The sequence below is a fragment of the Chelmon rostratus genome, chromosome 10 (genome assembly GCF_017976325.1).
Source record: "Chelmon rostratus isolate fCheRos1 chromosome 10, fCheRos1.pri, whole genome shotgun sequence".
In the NCBI taxonomy this organism is placed as follows: domain Eukaryota; kingdom Metazoa; phylum Chordata; class Actinopteri; order Chaetodontiformes; family Chaetodontidae; genus Chelmon; species Chelmon rostratus.
Window position 1 is genome coordinate 25,774,419 of NC_055667.1, and position 24,668 is coordinate 25,799,086.

The 24,668-nt window shown below is 43.6% G+C and overlaps 1 protein-coding gene across 2 annotated transcripts in view; it reads right to left on the reverse strand.

The window, feature by feature from the left end:
- Positions 1–13,615, reverse strand: part of itpr3 (inositol 1,4,5-trisphosphate receptor, type 3) — a 69,780-nt gene extending 56,165 nt beyond the window's left edge. For both annotated transcript variants that reach the window (XM_041945897.1, XM_041945896.1), the window contains exons 1-2: positions 13,145–13,615; positions 4,170–4,240 (exon numbers count right to left, since the gene is read on the reverse strand). In XM_041945897.1, coding sequence (XP_041801831.1) covers positions 4,170–4,240; positions 13,145–13,236 — 163 coding nt within the window. In that variant the 5' untranslated portion in view covers positions 13,237–13,615. The remainder of the gene's footprint in view (positions 1–4,169; positions 4,241–13,144) is intronic.
- Positions 13,616–24,668: the final 11,053 nt, after the last annotated feature.

Below are 24,668 nucleotides of genomic sequence, written 5' to 3' on the forward strand. Positions count from 1 at the left end.
CCTGGACAGCTTCCAATGGTTCACAGGCTCAGCTTTCAGGCTCAGCTCTACACATCGGATCAACTATCATCATTCGAAGCAGAAACATGCTTGAGAAGCATGGAGAAGCTAACAATGCTGTTAGCCTGTCAGAGAAGCTAACATCAAATGAAGCCTGCTAGAGAAGCTAACATCAGTTTTAGTCTCCTGGAGATGCTAACATTGTTGTTAGCCCGCTAGGGAAACTAACACTGATGGTCGCCCATCAAAACCACATGAAACAGACTGTAAAATGTCTCCTCTAGAACCGAACTGAAAACATAAAGCTCTAATGTTGTTAGCATTTGACTTAAACTCACAGGTTGTCTTCTAAACTTACACTGTACATCAAATATAAGAATTAAAAAACACATTTTCTTGGATTTTGAACTAATTCCTGATCATGATAAAAGGATGATACAGTTAATTCTTTGACGAACACAACAAGCTAATCTTTAACAGCATATTAGCTCACTGATGTTTCATGTTAGCATTAAGTTGTATCCTACTCTATTTTTTTACACACCTTGCTAATGTTAAAATGCTAGTGCTAACATATACATGAAACAGTGATAATAAAGTGCAGTCTGCCCACCCACAAATATTCTCATCCTCAAAATTCGCAGAAATTTTAAAAATGGGTCTTTGATTTGAGACAGAAGTCAGAAGCAGCATCTCAACGTTAGCCTGCGACTGTTGATTTGCCAAACAGGAAAGACAACTTTTACTTGCAAATGTTATCAGCTGTAATTAACTTTAAATTGAGTGAGCTGGATGAAAACTTTGTCCAACTGACTCATTAATTAAGTATGCACTTGATGGCTATGATGTCATGCTAACAGGCTGAGGCTAAGGCTAAAAGGTGCAAGGAAAGATGTCATTATATTCATCAGTTTATGATCCACGTAGTAAAAAAAAAAAGGAATAAGGAGTAACATTAGCATGGTCCTGTAATATCATTGCAGATAGTTAGCCCTGGTAAGCCCTTAGCATTACATAATCACAGAGTGCTATTTCATGCTAACATAACCTTTTCTGGACACATGAAATATGTATTTGTATAAGTATTAGATTTTTACCTAAAAAACAGGCTTTTAGGATGAGGATGGACCAAACTCTGAAATAAATTAGCATTTTAGCATGTTGACATATGTGCAGTTAGCATGCCAGCATGGCAAACAACATAGAATGAGTTAGCATTCATCTAAAATACAGCTTGAGCTGATAGCAGTACATAATAAGCACTGGAAATGTTGGCCTGACAGAAGTAAAGTCATTTAGACTTATACTGTGAGCATACTTAGACATACTTTAAAAACAAATTGAATGAAGGAGATGGACCAACAGAGAGACGCTGTGCGGCTAAAACGGACGTTTAAGTAATATAAACGTCCGTAAGTAATAAGAAATATTCATCGTTTAGTTCCACTGAAAACAAGACAGAAGAGGATCAGATGGAAAAAAAGGCAGAAATTCAGAAAAAGAACTAAAGATGGAGAGAAAAGAAACAAGAGAAAACACAAAGAGGAGGAGAGGGAGGTAAATATTGACTCTCCTCCAGCAGATCCTGCACGCTAAAATGTGTTTGCGTAGGCAAACATAATTTGCCTGTGTCATATTGTAAAGATCAAAATGGATTTTCAGGTTTAAAGTCATCTTGACATAAGGAAATGAGCTTTTAATTCGTACACACACACACACACACACACACACACACACACACACACACAGGCTGCTGTTTGTCTGTTAGTGAATATCTATTTCCTGCCTGTTTCCTGCCTGGATCTCCAGCATACTGTCCAATACAGGTGAAAATGAGTTAATTAACATTAATTCCTGAACTGAACTTTTGACTGGAAATGTTTAGTCGGTTTACTCTGATTTTTTAGACGTCGCTCTGTACGACGAGCAGTGGACTGTAAGGAACTGTCTTTAGTGAATCAGTCTTGCCGATTTCATCACATCCATTTCACACATTTCAGGCTCATCACATAAATATGTTAAGCTGATCAAGAGAAAAATAATGTGCGTATAATGAGGCGATTCTAATCACAATGTGTTTAAAAAAGCAGAAGATGATGTTTTTTGTCAGATTTATTTTTGTCACTTTTAACATGAAGTTTGAGCTGCAGCTCAAATCTCCAGGTGGGTGTGACGAGGTGGTGAAATGTAACTAAGTACACTGACCCAAGTACTGTGCTGAAGTACAAATTCAAAATACTGCAACTTCTCCTCCACTACACCTCAGAGACGAATATTGCATTTATTACTCCACTACATTTGTCTGACAGCTTCAGTTACTCGTTACTTCCTGTCCAGTGAAAAGCTTGTATCTCCAGATGTGCTGAATGTTTGTGATAAACTGAAGGATGAAGATGAAATTCTGGTCCTTCTTCAGCTAAATAAACTGTTTAAAAAGCCTCTTGGATCAGCTGGAAAATTAATTGTCACAAAGCTGAAAACAGGCTGTTTTTCTGAGATACGAGGTTCTCACAGGACAAACATATGATGATCTTATAGAATATGATGCATCGCTGTAGATTAAACCAGCCAACAGTATATAAAGTAGTTCAAATGAGTTCAACCTGAAACATCTACAGCAGGAATATTAATCCACAAACATCAGATATGATGAGAAACACTGACAGGAACATTTTACTGATACACCAACACTTTGACTGTGAGTACTTTAAGTACATGTTGCTAATAATACTCGATATACTGTTACTGAAGTAGGTCTGGATGCAGGACTTGTACCTGCAGTGGAGTACTTTCACAGTGTGTATTTATACTCTTACTGAATGATGTGAATACTTCTTCCACCGCTGGACTTGTCCGGTCTGTCTGTGCTGGTTTTAAAGTTCGAGCAGTCACTCACTGTGATCTACTTGTAAACTGGTTCAACTGCTCCACGTCCCAAAACTAAAACAGCACAGAGCAGATGGTGCAACAAGCTGTTTTCTATATACTGTGTGTGTGTGTGTGTGTGAGTGTGTGTGTGTGTGTGTGACCTCATCAGAGAGCAGTCAGTGGAAAGCTTCACCAGCAGCCTCTCATCACAGTTGGATTCACATCACACACACTCATCATTTATATTTCATACAGGACTCTGGAGGTTTTCATGGGCCCATTTGGTTCTTAGGACCTGACCCAGGACCTGCGTCGGGTCGGTCGTAGCTGCGGATTCCACAGGCAGTCGGGAGCCCAGCTGACATCTGTTGACGTCAAACATCTGTGTGGTTGTACTAAAGGAGTTTCTTATGATACATCATGGTTGTGACGGGAAGGTTAGAACCGGATCCCGAGAGCCCGTCAGCATGACCTAAATACACAAGTTCAACCAGCAGCTGAACGTTACAGGTGTGACGCCATCATGATGTGATGTGGCGAGATGACATCAAAACCACTGTTAAGTACATTTACTCAAGTACGGTACTTAAGAACAATTCTGAGGTACTTTTACTTTGCTTCCATTTTCTGTTACTTCATGGTTGTACTTCACTGCTGCTCAGGTGTGGTCGGGTCCTGTTGGACTGTGTCACATGACTGAAACCACACCGGATGCCAATATTAAGAGTTTTATTTTTTTAAAAATAAGGGCTCTGTTCTCTTCAAAATAAAAGCTTGTTCAGTGACATCATAAACGACCCGGATGAAAACTCAAGCGTGTGTGACACGCCTCATGTGACATCTCCACGACCTGTTCCTGAGCATTGGCCAATCGGGTGCTCCCTCCAGAGCGCAGTCAGGTAAGCATAGCAAAGAAGAGGAGGGGGGCGGATGCTGCTGTCAGGTGAGACGACGCCACAGAAGAAGAGTTCGTGGAGCGCGTCCACACACGGCTTTTCTCCCTTTTTTTTTTTGTTTTGCAACACAAGACCGCTGATCGTGAAGTAAGACATGCTGTGATTGGTCGGGTCATACGTGTAGTCTTGCCAGTCACCTGAAGACACTGCAGACTTAACGCCACTGTGCTGGTTAGATCTGACACATGACCATCGCCTGATGGCGCCATTGCAGACATACAGTTTTTACAGTGCTATTTTCCTGCTGCTGGTTGAACTGACTCACACAAACGCGCACACACACACATGCACACACACACACGCACACACACACACACACACACACACACACACACACGGTCTTACCTCTGAACTTCTTTGGAGGATTCTCCAAATCTCCAGCAGCTGGTTCGACCACACAGCGGTCATCTACCAACCTAAAGACAAACACCAAAGAAGAAGAAGAAATGTCATGAATCAGAGTCACAGCGGCAGGAGAAAGGAGGAGAAGGAGAGACAGAAGAAGAGGAAGAAGGGACGAGTGGGAGAAGACGAGAGGAGAACCAGATGGAGGAAGGTCATTAAAGAAACGTACATTCCATTAATACAGACAACATTAAGAATGAATACTTCAGCTATTTTCCTTGTATTTCAATTATATAATTAATGGATAAATTAATGTATTTGTACAAATTATCTGTGCAGTTTCAGGATGTTTAAGTACACAGATTTTACACAGATCCAAGATGGCGACTACAACAGACACTAAACTGTACGTAGAGACTAAAGGAGCTCGGATCATCTCAGCTCACTTTTATAAAACTGAACTGAGACCAGCGGCTGTCAGTCTGCAAACAGGCGGTTATACTGGAAGCAGCCCAGCAGGCGAAGTGGCTGAAGAGACGACGGTCCGGTCCTGTTTAAAAGAGGACAGGAAACAAGTGGCGGCAGCATCGTGCTGCTGTTTGCAGTCACACTTCTTCTATTTTCACACACATCTTCTCACCCGATGCTGCTGATTAAGCTGATAAGCAACAAGTTCAGCCTGACTGTGAGGAGCAGCCGTACCAACAGCCAATCAGAGCGCTCCGGAGCTCCTTCTGTGTGTAAAAGCTTCATGCAGATGAGAGCGTGGGTTTTCAGCCCTTAGCTGTTGTCTGCAGGCTGCTTCACAGCATACAGCCCCGACCAGCTCCACAAACAGCATCTGCTGTGTGGCCCTGAAGGTCTAAAAACAGGTTCACCGCCACTGCAACAGTCATCATGAGTAGATACCACTGAAGGAGTGAGTGTGTGTGTGTGTGTGTGTGTGTGTGTGTGTGTGTGTGTGTGTATGTACGTGTGTGTGTATTTGTGTCTCATTAAAGTAAAGCTCTCCTACCATCAGTGTTTAGGCAACAGAGGGGCTCAATAGTGACAGATAGAGGCCCCTGGCAGTCTGAAACACACACACACACACACACACACACACACACACACACACACACACACACACACACACACAGACACACACACACATAACCTGGCCTCCTGCTGCATGTAGTTAATGTGTGTATGAATGAACAGGTAATCCTGCTGACTGCAGACTGTCTGCTCACTGCAGGAAAAGAGATTTCACAAGTGTGTGTGTGTGTGTGTGTGTGTGTGTGTGTGTGTGTGTGTGTGTCTAACAACAAACAGAAACATGTTCTCAGACTCTGATGATCCTCAGGATGGTTTTCTTTGGTCTGAACCAGAGCAGCAAAGTAAAAGTTGATCCTCTGGACTTTTATTGTGAAGTAAACAACATTTCACCATCTTAAATTTCACAATAAAAGTCTCGTTTTATATGATGGAGCTACACATTGGCTTCAGCACGTTCCACTAACTGAAAAAAGTTCTTTAAATCTGCAGTTAGTGTTGAAATGACAACGATGACTTAAGTGTGTATCTGAGTCATATTTTTGCATTCTGCTTCAGTCGGGTCACGCAGGTCAATCAGAAACAAAAACCACAGCTTGTAAACAAATCGGGTGTCTGCAAGTGATTGTGGGAAACTCCAGCCTCCATATATTTAACGATCATCTGCCAAACGCTGCTTTATGAGCTCTGTTCAAACAGTTCAGATAACTGAAGCCAGAAGACAAACAGAGAGGAGACATGGACATTGTCCTGCTGAGTGTGGCTGTTTCTACATTACAAACATTCACTTTTTTGTTCATTCAACTGGTTGCAGTCAGTCTGTTTGCGCATAGGAAAGTACACAGGTTACCCTAAACCCACCCAGTCCTGAGAAACCTGAGAGTCAAACCGCAGGAGGTAAAAACACAATAAGACTGACGGCTGACTTTGATTGTGGTCCCTGTTGGGGGGTCAGACAACACGCCTTCAGTCAGGTATGACGAGTAGAAACAAACTGAACAACAACAAACCAGACGGACTACATGTTTAGACTCAGAGGCCAAAACATCTGCAACAACATGCTGCAGATGTTCTCCACATGTGTGCTGGCAGCACATCGACAAGCTCGTTAGGAGGCCAGCTCAGTGATTGGTGGAGGACTTTCTTGAGGAGGAGCTCACTAACTGCACTTTTCAGTCACCTCTGACACACTGAAATACAACTTTTTAACATCTTCTTTTGAACACCTTCCTGCAACTGGACCATTGGAAGTGCATATTTTATGTTTCTGATACTACATGTGTTTAACATTTGCTTCATTTTTTTCATCTGCACCCTGTGGTTTGTTTGTGTTCTGCTGCGGTGACATCCCAACCAACCATCAACCAACCAACCAACCAACCATCAACCAATCAAGAAACCAACCAACCAACCAACCAACCAATCAAGAAACCAACCAACCAACCAACCATCAACCAACCAACCAACCAACCACCAACCAACCAACCGATCAAGAAACCAACCAACCAATCAAGAAACCAACCAACCAACCAACCATCAACCAACCAACCAACCATCAACCAACCAACCAACCAATCAAGAAACCAACCAACCAACCAACCATCAACCAACCAACCAACCATCAACCAACCAACCAACCAACCAACCAATCAAGAAACCAACCAACCAACCAACCAATCAAGAAACCAACCAACCAATCAAGACACCGACCAACCAACCACCCATCAACCAACCAACCCACCAACCAACCAATCAAGAAACCAACCAACCAACCAACCAACCAATCAAGAAACCAACCAACCAACCAACCATCAACCAACCAACCAACCAACCAATCAAGAAACCAACCAACCAACCAACCATCAACCAACCAACCAACCAACCAATCAAGAAACCAACCAACCAATCAACCAACCACCACATACACCAATAATTCAAACTAAATTTAAAAATGGCAGCACTAAAAAATGACCTTCTGTCCTCATCTTTCCAAAATATTCCTACCGTCCAAAAAACATCCTGACATGAATAATAATGATGCACATGATTACATGAATGTGCTATTTTTCTAAAAATGTCGCCACTTTTCAACAACTGCCTTCCTTTTCCAGCGATGTCTTCAGTTTTTAAATGTCCTCACAGAGACAGAACTAACACATGCACGCACGCACACATGCACATACACACATACACACACACACACGCACACACACAGGCTGTGTGTATGAGGGTCACCGACTGAGTCGACCATCATGTAAATGACTGTGCTTCAGTAAACAAACACATATGGAAATAAAGTGACCGTCTCATCAGGACAAAGAGACGAACACAGAGAGTCAACACGTGAACAGCACAGATCAGATATTAACGAACGTGGTCGTTATCAGCTGACGTTCATGAAAACCTGCGTCGCTTCGATCGCCTTCTGTTTGTACGGCAGATGATTTCTGTTTTTCTTCCTAATTTCTTTCCTTTTTTCCTCTTTTTTCACTTCCTGTCTCCTCATCTTTTGTTTTTTTTAATGTCTTCACTTCCAAGATGTCCTCTTGTCTTCTATCGATCCTCCTTCACATCTCTTGTTTTTATCTTTTCTAAATTTTTCCACTATGTTTTCCCACTTTTCCTCTCCTCTTCACTTCCAGTCATTCTTTCTTTCTTTCTTTGGAGTCTGGCTTTCCGACCGCCCACAGAGTCCAACATCCCTGAGACCACAACAGCCAATCAGTCCTTTTGTCTGCCTGCCAGGTGTGTCTTTCAGGTCACCTGTGTTCGCTGATTGCTCTATTCACAGGACTGTCTCCCACACACACACACACACACACACACTCTCTGGTATGTTGAGTCAGTGACTAACATGTTGTTCAGCTCTCTGACAGCTGGCCTGTTTTTCATCCACATCTGGTTCAGGATTCATCAGCTGGACTCAGAGTCTGGTTTCACGGCTCAAACGTTCAGAAAGTCTCAGGTAGTAAATTGGATTTAAGAAAAACAACAGATTTGGCATCCAGTCGTAAAGCAACAAACCATGAAAACCAGGGTGGCCCAGAGTGGCCCCTGTGGGCCAAAGCTGGTCCCGCATGAGGTTTGATTTGGAAAAAAACTGATGCTGTTTGTTTTGTTGAGTAAAATGGTCAGGTTTGGCCCTCAATGAAGTTCCAGGTTTGGCCCTCCATTAAGTCTGGGCCCCCTGACGTAAACAGATAATCACCTGAGTGACATCAGATCTGTGACACCGACCTGGACTCTGAAAACTCCCAAAACGATTCATCAGCTGATCATTTCACTTAACTTTACATCACACTGACTAAACTCTGTCTAAAGGGCTCCATCCGTAAAATGTGGTTTGTTTTTGTTTGCTCCACCTCCTCCACCCTGCGGCAGGAAAAACAGATTTTAATATGGATTTGAGTATCTGAACAACCACAGGTGTTCTCCATCAGCCACAGACTGAACCTGCAGGACGAGACAGAATGTTCATCCACCCTCCGTGTTCATCCACCCTCCATGTTCATCCACCCTCCGTGTTCATCCATCCTCTGTGTTCATCCACCCTCCATGTTCATCCATCCTCCGTGTTCATCCACCCTCCATGTTCATCCACCCTCCGTGTTCATCCACCCTCCATGTTCATCCACCCTCCGTGTTCATCCACCCTCCATCACGGTGAGTTCAGTTCGAGTGTTTCTGCAGACTGACAGCTGAATCTGATCTGAGCTGAATCTCATCCAAAGATCAACAGCAAAATAAAAAGCACAGATGGACACAATAATATGAACACCTACACAGTAATGAAACCAATGTGATGATAAGTTTGTCGCACAGCTGTAGTTCCTGACAGATGTTTCACTTCACGTCTGTGACTTTAACCTGATGGAGCTCTGCTGGGGAGCAGGTGAGGGAGGACGGCTCGTCCTGAAGGAGGAGAACGGGAGCTGACGACTGTTTGTGTTGTTGTGTTCACAGCGGATGGATTAGAAGTGACGAGCTTCCTGTTTGAATGCTGTTTGTTTGATGCAGCTTCATTTGACTGTAGGGAAACGAGCACATCCCTCTGTACTCACCTGACTCACCTGGCAGGTACTCCCTATTCAAATGTCTCTCCCAAACGGAAACAAACTGTGAGCAAACACCACACAATGTTCACAACATGGCCAAAACTATGTGGACAGTTGAACATTTGTGATAGTGTAACGTCACTGCAACAACGTGCTGAGCCTTCACGATTAGCTCCCATCACTCAGGTCCAGCTCTGATGCTGGCTGATCAGGTCTGGCTCACAGCCTGAGGTCCAGGTGCTGGATGGCGCTGAGCTCAGGACTCACTGAGTCATGTTGAAAGAGGAAAGGAACAAACTGGAGCTGCTGTAATGTTTGGCTGTCCACATACTTTTGGCTGTATTGGACAAATACCTGTACTCCGAGAAACAAACGAGACAGAAGCGTCTCTTGATGACTTTATTGCAGGACATTCAGGTGGCTCCTGTTGGTTTTGTTTGATTAAAGGGGTGGAGGACGGACACACTCACTGAACAGCAGGATTATCTGATGCTTCTCTTGTCTCATTAGATTAGATTAGATAAGACTTTATTGATCTCACAATGGAGAAATTCACTAATTCATGTTAAACTCGCTGTTAGTGTGGCAGCTAAAAAACCACAGCACAGCTGACACTGATGGGAACATCTTGAGCTCTGCAGGTATTCAGTCATGAACCAACAATACTGAAAACAAACTGGAAATCTGAGCTGATGATAAATAAAAAATGAGAGTACATGTTGACCTGATGGGGGCGCTCAATGAAAATTCTGAGGATTTGACGGGAACATGAACGTCTGAACCTCATTTCATCACAATCATCAAACAGTTGAGACATTTTCAGTCTGGACCAAACTGCTGGACAGACAGGCCGACACCGCCCTCCATGAAGACACCATAGACCTGTTTTTGGCTTGTTAAAGTGCATGTTAGCAGCTAACAACCTGCCATTAAGCATGCTAAAGAAAATTAGCATGTAAATTTGCTTAAATAAAAAAAGCAATGATTAGCGCATTGAGTCGTTAGCATGTAGGCAAATGAGTACGCAACATTTAGCATGTCAACATTAGCATTTTTCGTAAATTTTAATTTAAACCATTACAAGAAATGGATAACCAACCACAAGATGGCGCTCATTCACTTCAATGACTGTGACTCAGTTAACAAATGTTATGTAGCTTCTAGCTTTACTGAAGCGCTGCGTGTCCCCTGCACATGCTCCTCAGTGTCTGTCCACTGAGTCCACAGACTGAACTCTGAGAGACCTGCAGGACGTCAGACCATCACCAGGACTGATCCTCCAGACGTCTGAACCAAACTTCATGTCCATCCATCCAACAGCTGTGGAAATTATTCCACACTGGACCAACATGAACTGACCACATGACCTCTCCTTCCTTACAGCTGTTAGCATATGACGCTAGTGTGGCTAAAAACGGCAACGTATTGTTTTATTGTTGCTGCTCAGATCGAAGGGAGGCAGCAAAAGTCAACAAGTGAAGGTATGCGGAGAAACTGTAAAAGGTCAACAGTGAGTCAAATGCAGGAGAGTGGGTGTAAGACCACAGTACAGGAAACACACACGCACACACACACACACACACAAACTGGCACAGTGGAAATCTCTCTTGGACATATGTGGTACCACTTCCTTTTCCTGCCACACAAGCACATGGCTGCCACTTTCTGTGTGTGTGTGTGTGTGTGTGTGTGTGTGTGCGTGTGTATGTTTGTGTTTGTGTGTATGTCTGTACATACATGTGTGCGTGTACATGTTTGTGTGCATGTGTGGGTGTGTGTGTGTCTGGGTGTGCGTGTGTGTGGGTGTGTGCAAGCATGTTTGGGTGTGTTTTCTGTGTGTGTGTTTGTGTGTGTGTGTGTGTTGAAAGTTATTCTCGACAGTACGTCAGACATTCCTGAACTCTCTGGAAAACATCAGAGAAAGTTTCAGAATCATCATTTTTCTGCTGAGTGTATTTTCTCGCTTCAGATTCACTGAGGAGAAAAGTTCGTTTGCTGTCTTTCTCCTGTAACGTCTCATTTTGAACGAAGAGGAATGAATGGAGAATAAGACGCTGCAGAGGAAAGACGACGTCCAGGAGCTTTAAAACACACAAGGAAACTGTCTCATGTGTCAAAAAGCAGCTGAGCCTCAAGCTTGTATTCCACTCAGTGGAGGCTAGTTAGCTTAGCTTGCTTCCATGTTTTCACGGCATAAAGCAGAGCTCGATCAATTCTAGATTTTTGAGGCCAATATCAATATCAACGTTTGAGAGTATAATATATATCAGCGGATCTTTGTTTTTCAGCATAAATCATCTCTCAAACTCAGTTTTTAAAGAATCGTGGTCAACCGAGACATTTTACAGTGTGAAAATCTTCCCGTCGACGCTCTCTAGTGGGCAAAGAGAGATGAGATTAAAAAAAACATCTTTAAATGTTTGAGTCCGTCATAAAACAGGAGTCAGAAGCTGAGTTCAACACATCAAACGCTGATCTTCTGAAATGAGTCGCTTTAGTCCAAAAGTCCAGCAAACACCGTCTGTGCAAAGCCACATTTTATTTCCTACTCGTCACTCGCACTTCACTACATTTCAGAGGGAAATATTTCTACTTTTTACTCAAACTAAACTAAAATTCTTCACAGAAACAGTGTTAAAACTAGACCAGAACTCATCAGTTCCACCAAAGAGACGTTTTCAGACAGCGTCGAGGACAGCAGAGGCCACCACAGAGTCCTTAAGAGTCCTGAGCAGGGGTCTGCACGCTCCGAAGGACCTCCGTCTCCTCAGGTGTGTTAGCATGTTGAAGTGAACACTCAGCTGTGAGTGGCCGCTCACACAGATCCTGAACCAGTCAAATGAAAGTACTGACATTGAGTAAGTGATGGAGAATAAATCCTGAATCTGTGTAAAAATACATGAACTGAAGTTAATGTGAACCTTCAGCAGTCGTCTTTTCACTTCAAAATACTAAATGTGGAAGAAGTACTCAGAGTACCAGTGTAATAATACTCCATTACACTTAAAAGTCCTGCATTTATAATCCTAATTGAACAACAATAACATACATATTACCAGTATCAGCAGTAGAAGTACAGCAGTATTGTCAGCTTTGTGCAGTAAAAGTGCAGCAGTATAATCAGCATCATGCAGTAAAAGTACAGCAATATTGTCAGCTTCATGCAGTAAAAGTACAGCAGTATAATCAGCTTCATGCAGTTGAAGTACAGCAGTATAATCAGCTTCATGCAGTTGAAGTACAGCAGTATTGTCAGCTTCATGCAGTAAAAGTACAGCAGTATAATCAGCTTCATGCAGTAAAAGTACTGTCTGTGCAGTAAAAGGTCTCCTGTGTCTGATCTCTGATTCTATGACACATTATTAGATTGTTGATGCTGAAGCATCAATGTTAGAGCAGCATGTTACTGTTGGAGCTACTGCAGGTGGAGCTGCTGCAGGTGGAGCTACTTTCTGCTACGTCATTTACTGTTAGCTGGTTTAGGCCAGTGGGGCCCAACGTCGGGGTCGGGGCCCTCCACGGGGTCGCCAGATCAGTCTGAGGGGTCGTCGGATGATTGATGGGACAAAACAAACGCAGACGTCTGAGATGTAACAAAAGGCCACAAATACACCGAGGTCACGAGACTCGGTTTGATTCTTAACAATGAATTAGATTTTACATATTTATCGTGTTTTTTTAATGTAAATCCTTTATGTGGACAGTAACTGCAGCTGTCAGCTGGCTGCAGAGAGTCTGATGTTGTGCAGTTTGAGTTGTACAAAGTGGAAATACTTGAAATACGTTGAAACTGGAGTGAACGTCCTGAGTGTGTGAACAGCCCAGGTAACCGGTGTGCGCGCGCGCGCGTGTGTGTGTGTGTGTGTGTGGGATCGATGAACTCACCCCAGCGTGCTGATGAAGCCGTTCACTGAACCCTCCGCGTACAGCGACACGATGTCCCCGATGTGAAGGAAACTGGACGCAGAGTCCGACATCCTGCAGCGGCGTCAGGCTCCTCCAGCAGCGCGAGTGAAGGACAGAAACTTTCTCCTCCTGCTGCTCCTCCTGCTGCTCCTCTCTGTCTGCGACTACACCCGCAGGTTCTGCTCCACAGGCAGCAGCTGGAGTCCACGGCGACGCAAAGTCCTTTCCTGGAGCTGGAGAGTCCTGCTCGCTGTGTGTGCCCTCACAGACTCACTGCCGGGTTCAGCAAAGTGGAAAAAACTCTCAACAAGTTGGTCCAACATGAAACCGAGACTCCGCGAACCAGCAGAGACCCGGCAGAGACCCGGCAGAGACAAAGAACCAGCAGAGACCCGGCAGAGAGTCCGCAGAGCCGCGCTAACCTGCAGGAAAACACCACAGTCCGCTGAGTGTGTGAGTCTGCCGGGAGGTTCAACGCGCACACACACACTGAGGTGTACAGACAACACGGCTCCCTCCCTCCGCGCCCTGTCACTGTGTGTGGGGGGCGTGCACGTACGTGCTCACGCCGAAGACTCCGGTACTAAAAAGCAGGAAGTGAGCGGAGGTGTTGATAAGACTGACAGACAGCTGGAAGGAGAAACTGCTGCAGGGCCAGACACACACACACACGCCTGCCTGCCTGTTTAACCCCCCCATTAACCTACGCAGTCACGTGTTCCACAGGTGAAACAGGAAACATGTCCTGAACACCAACATCAGGTTTAACTCGACAAAGTCTTCTGATATCAGTCCTGACATAAAATCTAAAGTCTTAGCTCAAAGTCCACTTACTCAGCTTTTCCTCAGCTCTTAACCACACCTCACAGTCTTCATCAGCAGCCGGAGGGTAAAGCTGCAGCTAATCACGATTTTATTGATCGATCGAGTGAAAACTTCCTGCATTAATCGTTTCATCTGTAAAATATCAGAACTTTTTATGTAACAAGAACTAAAACATCTTCTGTCTAATCAGCAGCTCTAGCCGACGTCGCTGCTGTTTCTGGAGCTTTCAACCACCTCATGTTTGACATCTCAGAGCTAAACATACACATGACTGGTGGCGCTGTGGAGCCACGTTCACACGAGTGGACCCAGTTTCCTTTGAGCAAACAGGCGACAAACACACGACCCTGTTTCATGCTGTTCCACGGACAAACAGCAGGTGTCAGTCTACCTGCAAACAGAGCCAAATGCAGACAGAGAAGAAGAAGACAGACAGTGAACAAACAGAAGAGTTTATTAGGAAACACACTGTTCATGTTTACAGCTGTCACCGGTTCACGGTTTAGCTTGCTAGCATGCTAACATGTGCTAATTAGCAGTTAGCATACTGTAGCTGAGGCTGATGGGAATGTCACAACCTCTGCAGGTGTTTGCTCATGAATCAAAATGTTCACCTGATGAGCTTTTACCTGTTTATCAAGGTGGAGCTCAGGAGGCTGGAAGTGACCTGCATTTAAATTTATGAACACATGAACATGATAATAACATTCCAATAATCAATCATTTTAACTATAACAATAAAATAAGAGACATCAGATTCATATAAATTTCTAATATGATACTGAATATTTAAATATGTTGAAATGCTGCAGTGTTTCATTTGAACAGCAACGGTTTGGACATTCAGAGCCTGTCGTCACTGCACACACAGCAAGACACTTCCTCCATCAGGTTACCTTCTCAGATGACCTGATGGAGGAAGATCACAACCTGATGGAGGAAGATCACGACCTGATCGTCAGTTAAGAGCTGTAGCATCATTTTCACTGTGAAGGAAAGCCAGAATACAAACTTCTGCGAAGCGAGAAGCAGCACGTTGAGAACGAGGAGATGCAGAAGTTTGAGGTTTTCTGTTGGAAACTTTTCTCAGAATACAAAAACATATTTGAGGTACTTGTACTTTAGTTGAGTTTTTGCATTTTATGGAACTTTCTGCTACGACTTCACTAAATGTTTCTGACAGCTTTAGTTACTGGTTACTTTTCAGATTCCTTCCAGTCCAGTGAAAAGCTTGTATCTCCGTATGTGCTGAGTGTTTGTGATAAACTGAAGGATGAAGTTTTCCTTCATGTCTTGAGAAAATTCTCCTTCTTCAGCTAAATAAACTGTTTAAAAAGCCTCTTGGATCAGCTGAAAATGCATCGTCACAAAGCTGAAAACAGGCTGTTTTTCTGAGATACGAGGTTCTCACAGGACAGCCAGATACAAATACTTTTACTTTAAGGACTTTAAGTACATTGTACTTAGCTACTTTTACTAAAGGATTTTTACTTGTAGTGGAGTGTGTATTAATACTTCTACTTCAGTGAAGGATCTGAACTGGAGAGGCAGGTTTTACCCTTCAGTACACACTGTGTGTGTGTGTGTGTGTGTGTGTGTGTGAGTGTGAGTGTGAATGTGTAAGTGTGTGTGTGTGTTTGTCTGTGTGTGTGAGTGTGTATTTGTGTGTGCATGTGTTTGTGTGGGTCTGTTTGTGTGTGTGTTTGTGACTGTGTCTGAGTTTGTGAGAGTGTGTGTTGTGTGTGTGAGAGAGAATGTGGTTGTGTGTGTCTGTGGTTGTGTGTGAGTGTGAGTAAGTGTGTGCGTGTGTTTGTCTGTGTGTGTGTGTGAGTGTGTATTTGTGTGTCTCTGGGTGTCTCTGTGTGTCTGTTTGTGTGTGTGTTTATGACTGTGTCTGAGTTTGTGAGAGTGTGTATCTGTGTGTGTGTGTGTGTGTGTAAAGTCATGCTGACTTGACTTCCTGTTTTAGCTGCTACACTGTCTGATTCGCTGTGACTCTGTTCCAGTAAATCCACCACAGACACCAGTAAAGGACCCAGTGGTGCTTTGCGTCTCACTGGTCTCCATCATCTGTCTCAGAGTTGCTGTTGAGGTCACACACTCTATAACAACATGACCAAAGGATATACCTGTTCCTGATTGGCTGTTGCAGTTGGTCGAGCCAAACAGGGACAATGGTTGAATTGGGAAGGTGTTGAGAAGAGGAAACTTAGTTGGAGGGACCTGTGGAATATGGAGGAAGGCCGTATTAAATTTCTGATAGGGGCGACATACGATGTGTTGCCAACCCCGCAGAACCTAAGTCTCTGGGTACAGGGCGATCAATCGTGCCCACTCTGTTCAGGTAGAGCAAGTTTAAAGCACATTTTGTCAGGTTGCAGAATTAGCTTATCACAAGGCCGGTATACATAGCGGCATAATCAGGTGCTGAGAAGCTTAGCCGCAGGCATTGAAGAGAGAAGGAAGCAGGTGAATTCTGGAAGTTCTAGAAAGGAGAGGTTAGATGTGCAGTTTGTTCGAGAGGGGGAGAAAAATAGAGCTGCTAAGTCAGGGACAAGGCAGGTAGGTGGCTGCCTGGTCGGGGCTGATGATTGGCAAATGCAGGTCGACTTGGGAGGAAAGCTAGTTGTGCCCCAGGAAATAGTTTATAGTAATCTGAGGCCGGACATTGTCTTATGGTCCATGAGTAAAAAGACTGTGTTTTTTATTGAGTTAACAGTCCCTTGGGAAAATTCAGTGGAGGCAGCTTATGAAAGGAAGAAGACTAAGTATGCAGATTTAAAGACAGAATCTGAGCAGAGGGGATGGAAGACCAGGGTCTGTCCGGTTGAAGTGGGGTGTAGAGGTTTTGTTGCAGGGTCAGCTGTTTCACTGTTGAGGGAGCTGGGAGTGCAGGGGCAAAATTTAAGGAAGACAGTGAGGGAAATGTCAGATGAGGCTGCTAGGTCTAGTCAGTGGATATGGATTAGGACATGCATGCCTAACCCGGCAGGAGAAGAGGTTAAAGTCTGAACAAGACACCTCTCCTCTGCTCTGCTTTCCCCGCCCCATCTTCTCTCTCCCAATAGGAAGAGATCCAGGAAGAGGAAGTTTAGATAAGGTGGGGGTGTGGCCAGCTAGAGTCTCTCTTTGGGACCATGCAGCCTGTTCAGGTGAGTTTGTGTTGTAAGATACAGAGTTGGCTTGTTTTTTGTTGTGTTTTTTTGTTGTTTTCCTGTTTTGCTTGCTTTTTGAAGGTAATGTTTGAAGAGGCTGTTAAATCTAGTATGTGGTTTAGGCCTCCACCTTCAGCACCCTCTAAATTTTCTACCCCCTACCCGAACAAGGGTTTGTATTCCCACCCCGCTTTTATTGGTGCAGTTGGTGAGAGGCAGGGGTAGATGATGGTAGTGCGGCACTTGGCAGTTACATGTGGCATCTAGGCCCGTGGTAGCATTGTAGCAGCTAACAGTAGCTTAAGCGGCGGTAGTATGATAGAGTATCTTAGCAGTTAGCATTGGCATTTAGCAGTTAACATTAACAGTATAGGTGAATTTAGCTGTATTGTCTTCTTCTGTTCTTCTTAGCAGTTAGCATTTAGCATTAGCTCAATGGTAGCATAAACAGGCCTGGGTCAGTTGAATGTAGCAGTGCTGTTTGGATTGTGTAGGAGCAGTGTGAACTGGCACTAGGGGGGGTGACTCTGGGACGCCGGAGTTCACCGCCGAGCCTCCTGGAGGTGTAGTGGACTAAGTAGGCGAAACACTGTTGAAGGGAGGTGTCCACCTGTTGACCCCCAGAGACGTGTTAGGAATCACTGCTCTTTGGCAGGTATAGAGGCAGATTAGAGCTCCAAGGTTCTTCACTGAGAATGAATCCTCTTTTTGAGCACAAGTATCTATCTATCTATCTATCTATCTATCTATCTATGCAAAATAGAGTCAAATGAAGCTCAACCAGCTCCAACAGTAAAATCCTGCTTTGACATGAACGACTGAGGCACAGTAATCTCATGAGAACAGAAAGAACAGGAGAACAGCAGAACAGTAGAACAGGAGAACAGTAGAACAGCAGAACAGGAGAACAGTCACAGGGACAATTTACTGCACTCAGTACTTTTAATACTTTAAGTACATTTTGCTGATTCTATACTTTTACTTAAATAATGTTTTCAATGCAGGGCTTTCAGCAGAACGGTAGAAAAGCAGAACAGGAGAACAGCAGAACAGTAGAACAGTAGAACAGGAGAACAGCAGAAAAGTAGAACAGGAGAACAGCAGAACAGGAGAACAGTAGAACAGTAGAACAGGAGAACAGGAGAACAGTAGAACAGGAGAACAGCAGTACAGGAGAACAGCAGAACAGGAGAACAGCAGAAAAGTAGAACAGGAGAACAGCAGGACAGTAGAACAGTAGAACAGGAGAACAGCAGAACAGGAGAACAGCAGAACAGTAGAACAGGAGAACAGCAGAACAGGAGAACAGGAGAACAGCAGAAAAGTAGAACAGGAGAACAGCAGAAAAGTAGAACAGTAGAACAGGAGAACAGGAGAACAGTCACAGGGACAATTTACTGCACTCAGTACTTTTAATACTTTAAGTACATTTTGCTGATTCTATACTTTTACTTAAATAATGTTTTCAATGCAGGGCTTTCAGCAGAACAGTAGAAAAGCAGAACAGGAGAACAGCAGAACAGTAGAACAGTAGAACAGTAGAACAGCAGAAAAGTAGAACAGGAGAACAGCAGAACAGGAGAACAGCAGAACAGGAGAACAGGAGAACAGTAGAACAGTAGAACAGGAGAACAGCAGAAAAGTAGAACAGGAGAACAGTAGAACAGGAGAACAGCAGAACAGGAGAACAGCAGAACAGGAGAACAGGAGAACAGCAGAAAAGTAGAACAGGAGAACAGCAGGACAGTAGAACAGTAGAACAGGAGAACAGCAGAACAGGAGAACAGCAGAACAGGAGAACAGATAGAACAGGAGAACAGCAGAAAAGTAGAACAGGAGAACAGCAGAACAGTAGAACAGGAGAACAGCAGAACAGGAGAACAGCAGAACAGGAGAACAGGAGAACAGCAGAAAAGTAGAACAGTAGAACAGGAGAACAGGAGAACAGTCACAGGGACAATTTACTGCACTCAGTACTTTTAATACTTTAAGTACATTTTGCTGATTCTATACTTTTACTTAAATAACGTTTTCAATGCAGGGCTTTCACTCATAATGCAGTATTTTTTCAGTGTGGTATTAGTACTTTTACTGTAGTAAATGCTTCGTTTGCAGTCAGCAGTAAAAGCGTGTGAACAGCATGTTGTTGTTAACAATTAGTAGTCCACTCGCTGCACCTGACCTGTCCACTCAGAGATTTATCATATGAGCTGTGTGTGTGTGTGTGTGTGTGTGTGTGTGTGTGTGTGTGTGTGTGTGTGTGTGTGTGGTGACCATGGTGACAGCGGGCAGTCAGGGCTTCAGTGGTCTCCGTGGCGATGGAGAGCATAAGCCAAAAGCACGTTTGTTTCTGAGGAGGCGTAACAAATGAATCTAGACCTGTGTGTGAGTGTGTGTGAGTGTGTGTGTGTGTGTGTGTGTGTGTGTGACAGCTCCGTTCTGCTTTTTTTTGTAACGTTCCCCCCGAGGTTCCCTGCTGTCGCCTTTTTCTCTTTCACTTATTAAAATGTGTGTTCATATAGCTTCTTTTTCTAATTGATATTGAAACATACATGAATGTTGTTTTGTTATGTTTTGTTTCTTCATCTAACGTTTGTATTTCAGGAGGAAACTCATTAAACTCGCTTTAAACGCAGAAACAGTCACTTCTTGTATTTGTTTCTTGGAGTATTTGCAAGATATGTCAAATTACAAAAAAAGTTCATGAAATATTTTAACATGTATTTTAACAAGGTTTCAGTTTTGAATGAGTTAAAGCTGGGATGTAGACCGACTTTGGTTGACACGGTTGAATCAGCATCGTTTCAACATATTATCAGCTGAAACGTAGCTGCAGACCGACTTTGTAACAGTGCTAAGCTACAATTGATGCTAACACAACAGAATCCTTCACACATTACTCCCACCGCTAGCATTGCAGTCACACTCGATAAATGCAAATCAAGTTGAACTGTAGATGAAATGTTGGATTTTATGTCAACGGATTTCTTTTTGATATCGCAGCGGCTGTAATTAAGATAACATAAAGTCAGTCGGCAACCCAGAAGCTAACAGGAGGCGAAGCTAAAATGAAGCTATACAGCAGCATTATGACATGAGCGCTAACACTGTACTATTAAACTCATATTACAAGGTTTTCAAGGCCGATTCAGATTTCATTTTTAATAAATTCTTTAAAATGTCACGTAAAGACCAGCATTTAGACCATGTGACAGGAAGACCACGTCGCAGAAAGTGAAACTGAACAGATAATAAACTCCACTTCAGTTTCTGGGTGGGTTATGTTGAGGAAATGGTTCAGTTCAGTTTTACAGATGTTATTTGTGAGGGAAGACGAACAGCGAGAGTTATTCTTTAACCAGAGAAAAGAAGAGTTGCTTTGTGTTCCTGGTTATCTGCAGTCTGAGCAGGTAAACACACCTCACGCCCTCCGTAATCCCGCCTGCAACCCCGCTCAGTGGAGTGGATATAAAAGGCAGTTTTAATGTCAAATGTCTCTCCCTGTGTAGACCCTCCTCTTCCTCTCTGTGTACACAGCTCTCACTGTGTTCATTTTAAGGCTTGAAGCTCATGTCATTAACTTTCAGGGGATGAAGAGAGTTCATGTTTCTGTGTGTGTGTGTGTGTGAAGTGATGAAGTGATGTGAGCTGGCCGGCTGGACGCTCAGAGGATGGACGGATTTAGAAAACGACGAGCTGTCTAAATAGGGAGAATATCTATTTTAAAAAAAAAAAAAAAAAAGGCAGATTTTCCATCCGGACTTGAAAGCACAAACTTCTCTGGAGGTTTCAGACCCGGATGAAGTTGGTTAACTGGGACGGAGAGAAAAGCAGTCAGAGTCAGAAGTAAACAGATGAAAAGGTGGCAGAGAGGCGAGAGTGAAAGAAAGAAGCAAAGATTTTAGAAATGGTAAAGAAGGGTCAGAGCATCTTTCTGGAATTTGTTGCATTTGGACGTAAAAGTTCGGCTGAATTCCAATAATTCAGAGACTGACGGTCGTCGTGACAATGAGGGAAAGCTGACGTACGTCCTGTCTCAGCTAATTACAACCTGAGTTCATCTCATTATTTGATCGTAGCTCGGTGATAAAGTACGGAAGCCGAGAACGGCCAGGTCCGTATAATTTTTTTTTTTACCGTTTTCTCGTGATAAAGAATTAATTATTTCTTTATCTCAAAATAACAAAGACCGTTTTCCTGTGATAACGAATTAAATTGTTTGGTTCTAAGCATAGACTGGTTCTCAATTTCGGGGTTTCTACACAGACAAATCCCTAACGAAGGCTAGTGCTAATTTAGCACGATGTAGCTTGATAAAGTGTTTATTAGCAGTGATGTGATGAGTGTGTTTACATTATGGTTAGTACGGCACAATGCGTTACAGTGATCAACTTAAAATGTGTCTATAATCAGAGGAAGTATGCCCCTTCGTATTTAAAGTTCAGGGTTTCCCCCAGTGCTTTACACAGAATGGATCATCTTTTCTTGCCCCCCCCTGCCAGGCTAAGCATCGATTGTTTATGATGAACGATACATTGTGAACAACAACTTGTGTTTAAAATCACAGTAACTAGCAAAGCAAACCTTGCTGTCAGCAGACCTAACGAGTGGTGTTCTCACTGCTCTGTGCTCTGTTCACTCATGTCATCCAAGTTTTGTTTTGTGACAGCTGTTTTTTAGACAATTTTAATAGTATTTTGAGTATGTTTGTGCAAAGATCTTGCCAAATTAGCAGCTAACAGTAAGACATCCTAACAAACAGCACTTTTATGGTGAATAACTCCGGACCGGAGCAACACACAGCCTTCAGCGACGATGACAGAGACCATTACAATGCCGAGGCGATTCCCGGTGGACTGACTGCAGCAGCTTCCTTACTAAACTAAGAGCTAACTGCAGCTGATATTGCTAACATAAAGTTAGCAGCGTTGGCGCTAAGGTTTGCTCTGTGAGCACTCCTCTTTCCTGTCCGGAGCCAAACTTGGCAAGAAATCTACCTCGGCTCGGTGTTCCCTTCTCATCAAATTAATCGCCGTCCTGTTGGAGGCTCTGTGTGTAGGCTATACGGAAGCCGAGATAATTTAATTCGTTATCACGGGAAAATGGTCTTTGTTATCTCGAGATAACGAAATAATAATTTGTTATCACGAGAAAACGGTAAAAAAAAATGTATACGGACCTGACGGTTCTCGGCTTCCGTAATAAAGCCTGTTCGTACAGGTGAAGTCTTTTTCTGTTTATCCAACATAATCTTTGTACATCATTTCATTTATTGTCTCCGAGGCTTTAGCAACCACAGACCTGAAAAACACTCGATTCCAGCGACTTGGCTGCAGTGTTAACACTAACAGGGCAAAGTGATAGCTAAGGTGACATTAGCAGAGCTAAGCTACCGGAAATCCAGCAAAGCTAACCAAACAGGAAGCTAACAACAGCCAGGTGCAACGGTCTCGCAGAGTTACCTGCAAACAGGGAGATCGCAGTAGTGGAAAGTAACTTCAGTAGTTTTGATATAAATGTACTTGTGTATTTCCATTTTGTGATACTTTCTACTACATTTCACAGGCACAGGTTGTGAAACACAACACTTGAAGTACATGTTGTTTATTATACACCTGTACTGAAGTATGCGACAGGACAGACAGCGTCTCGCAGTGAGCGGACAGTTCTGGATGCCGCCGCCGTGTCCCGATGAACACAGTTCGATCCGTCAGCGTGGATCGTGTGTGAATTTGGGTTAAATCCCACATGAACAGAGTGGACTGTGTGCTTTTATTTTTCGGGGTCATCTTTGAGCTGCGGCGTGATGATTCGCTCCAAACCAAACACGACTCTCAGCTCTGGGAGATTTAGATTGGATTTAAGTGAAAGGAGGAATTTCACGCTCTGTTGTTTCACGCCGACATTTTCCACCAGCTTTCTCTCCCATATAAGGTGTGTGTGTGTGTGTGTGTGTGTGTGTGTGTGTGTGGCCACTGACCTGTGCTGCTGTCTTTCCACTGGAGAGACCGACAACCTTATATAGAGCTGCAGGAGCAGAGTGGACCGAGTGGGACGGCGTGTCCATATCCAGCCTGTCCACTCACAGGCTGCCAGCACCTGAAACCTGTCAATCAAAAAATCTCGGGTTGTGATGAGCTGACTGATCAGGATCAGGGCGATGACGGGTCACCCGCCGTGCAGACTGCTTTGTAACGTTTGAACATAGGATTTCCAGCGTTTACCTGATCTCACTGGAACCTGAAGCTCTTTGTGTGTTTTAATGCCATGTTTGGCCTGAACGGTCACTAAAACTCTTCCTGCCTCTCAGTCTGGATTTAGTCATTTAAAAAAAATGTCTTCTCCTCTCTGGCTTGATCTTCAAATCCTGACAAAAGACGAAATCATTTCTAAAATCAACCGAAAGCCATTTCAAAGAGGCTAATCGTACTCACTGAGAGCACAGAGGCATGCTAACATTTAGCATAGCAGCTAACATGCTTAATGTTACCATGCGTAGTTAGCATGATAGCACGCTACCTTTCAGCGTGTCAGGATGCTACATTTGCATGAACTTAAGTGTTGGACAAGAGGACACTTTGGCCTGTTGGTGGCGCTGTAGGAAAGTTATGATGGTCCGACAAGCGGTCTGCGGGACCAGTCGACGCTGCAGCAGCAGGTAAAGAGTCATCACAGTCATCACAGGTAATGTCTTGTGCTGCCGTGTCTTTTTTCAGCGAACACTCTGTTTGATTGGCCGACACTGACAGGCTGACACGGGTGTTTCAGGCAGGTCGCTGCTTGTCCTGGCAGATGTCTGTAAGTCAGCCATTTATCTGCTTGTGAGCTACTTAACGCAGTTCTGCACCGACTGAGAAGCATTAATGATGTTAGGAGGATATTATATATTATATAAGTATATATAGAAATCCATTTCCTGCTGCTGGACAATGTTTTGGGGAGGTGGAGGCAGCAGTCTGAGTATACCCACAGAGTATTAGTGCTGATGCTGTACGTCCCACGAGGCCTCAGGAGGAGCTGGAGACGAGGGTAAAGAGAAGTGTTCCTGAGTCCAGGTATTAATCTCTTTATCCAATCACGTGTTCACAAAGTGTTGAACCTCGCTCCATCCTCGCTGTGAGCCACTGAGCCTTTCAATCATGACGCTATCACCTGTTACCAATCAACCTGTTTACCTGTGGGATGATCCAAACAGGTGTTTTTGGAGCGTTCCACATCTTTCCCAGTCTTTAGTTGCTCCTGTCACAACTTGTCTGAAACATGTTGCTGCATCAAATTCAGAATCAGCAGATATTTACAAAAATCAATGAAGCTGATGAGCTCAAACAGTAAATATATTGACTTTGTGCTGTTTTCAGGTCAGTTTCTGTCAGAAAGGATGTTCACATGTACATTACATCAAAGTGTGTGTGTGTGAAGCAGCAGATTGCACAGAGACCTGATCCTGATCACCTTTATAAATGCTGAAGCTGAACTTTTGAGTGGCTGCGAGTGTTTTGTTTAAATGAACTTTAGTCATTTCT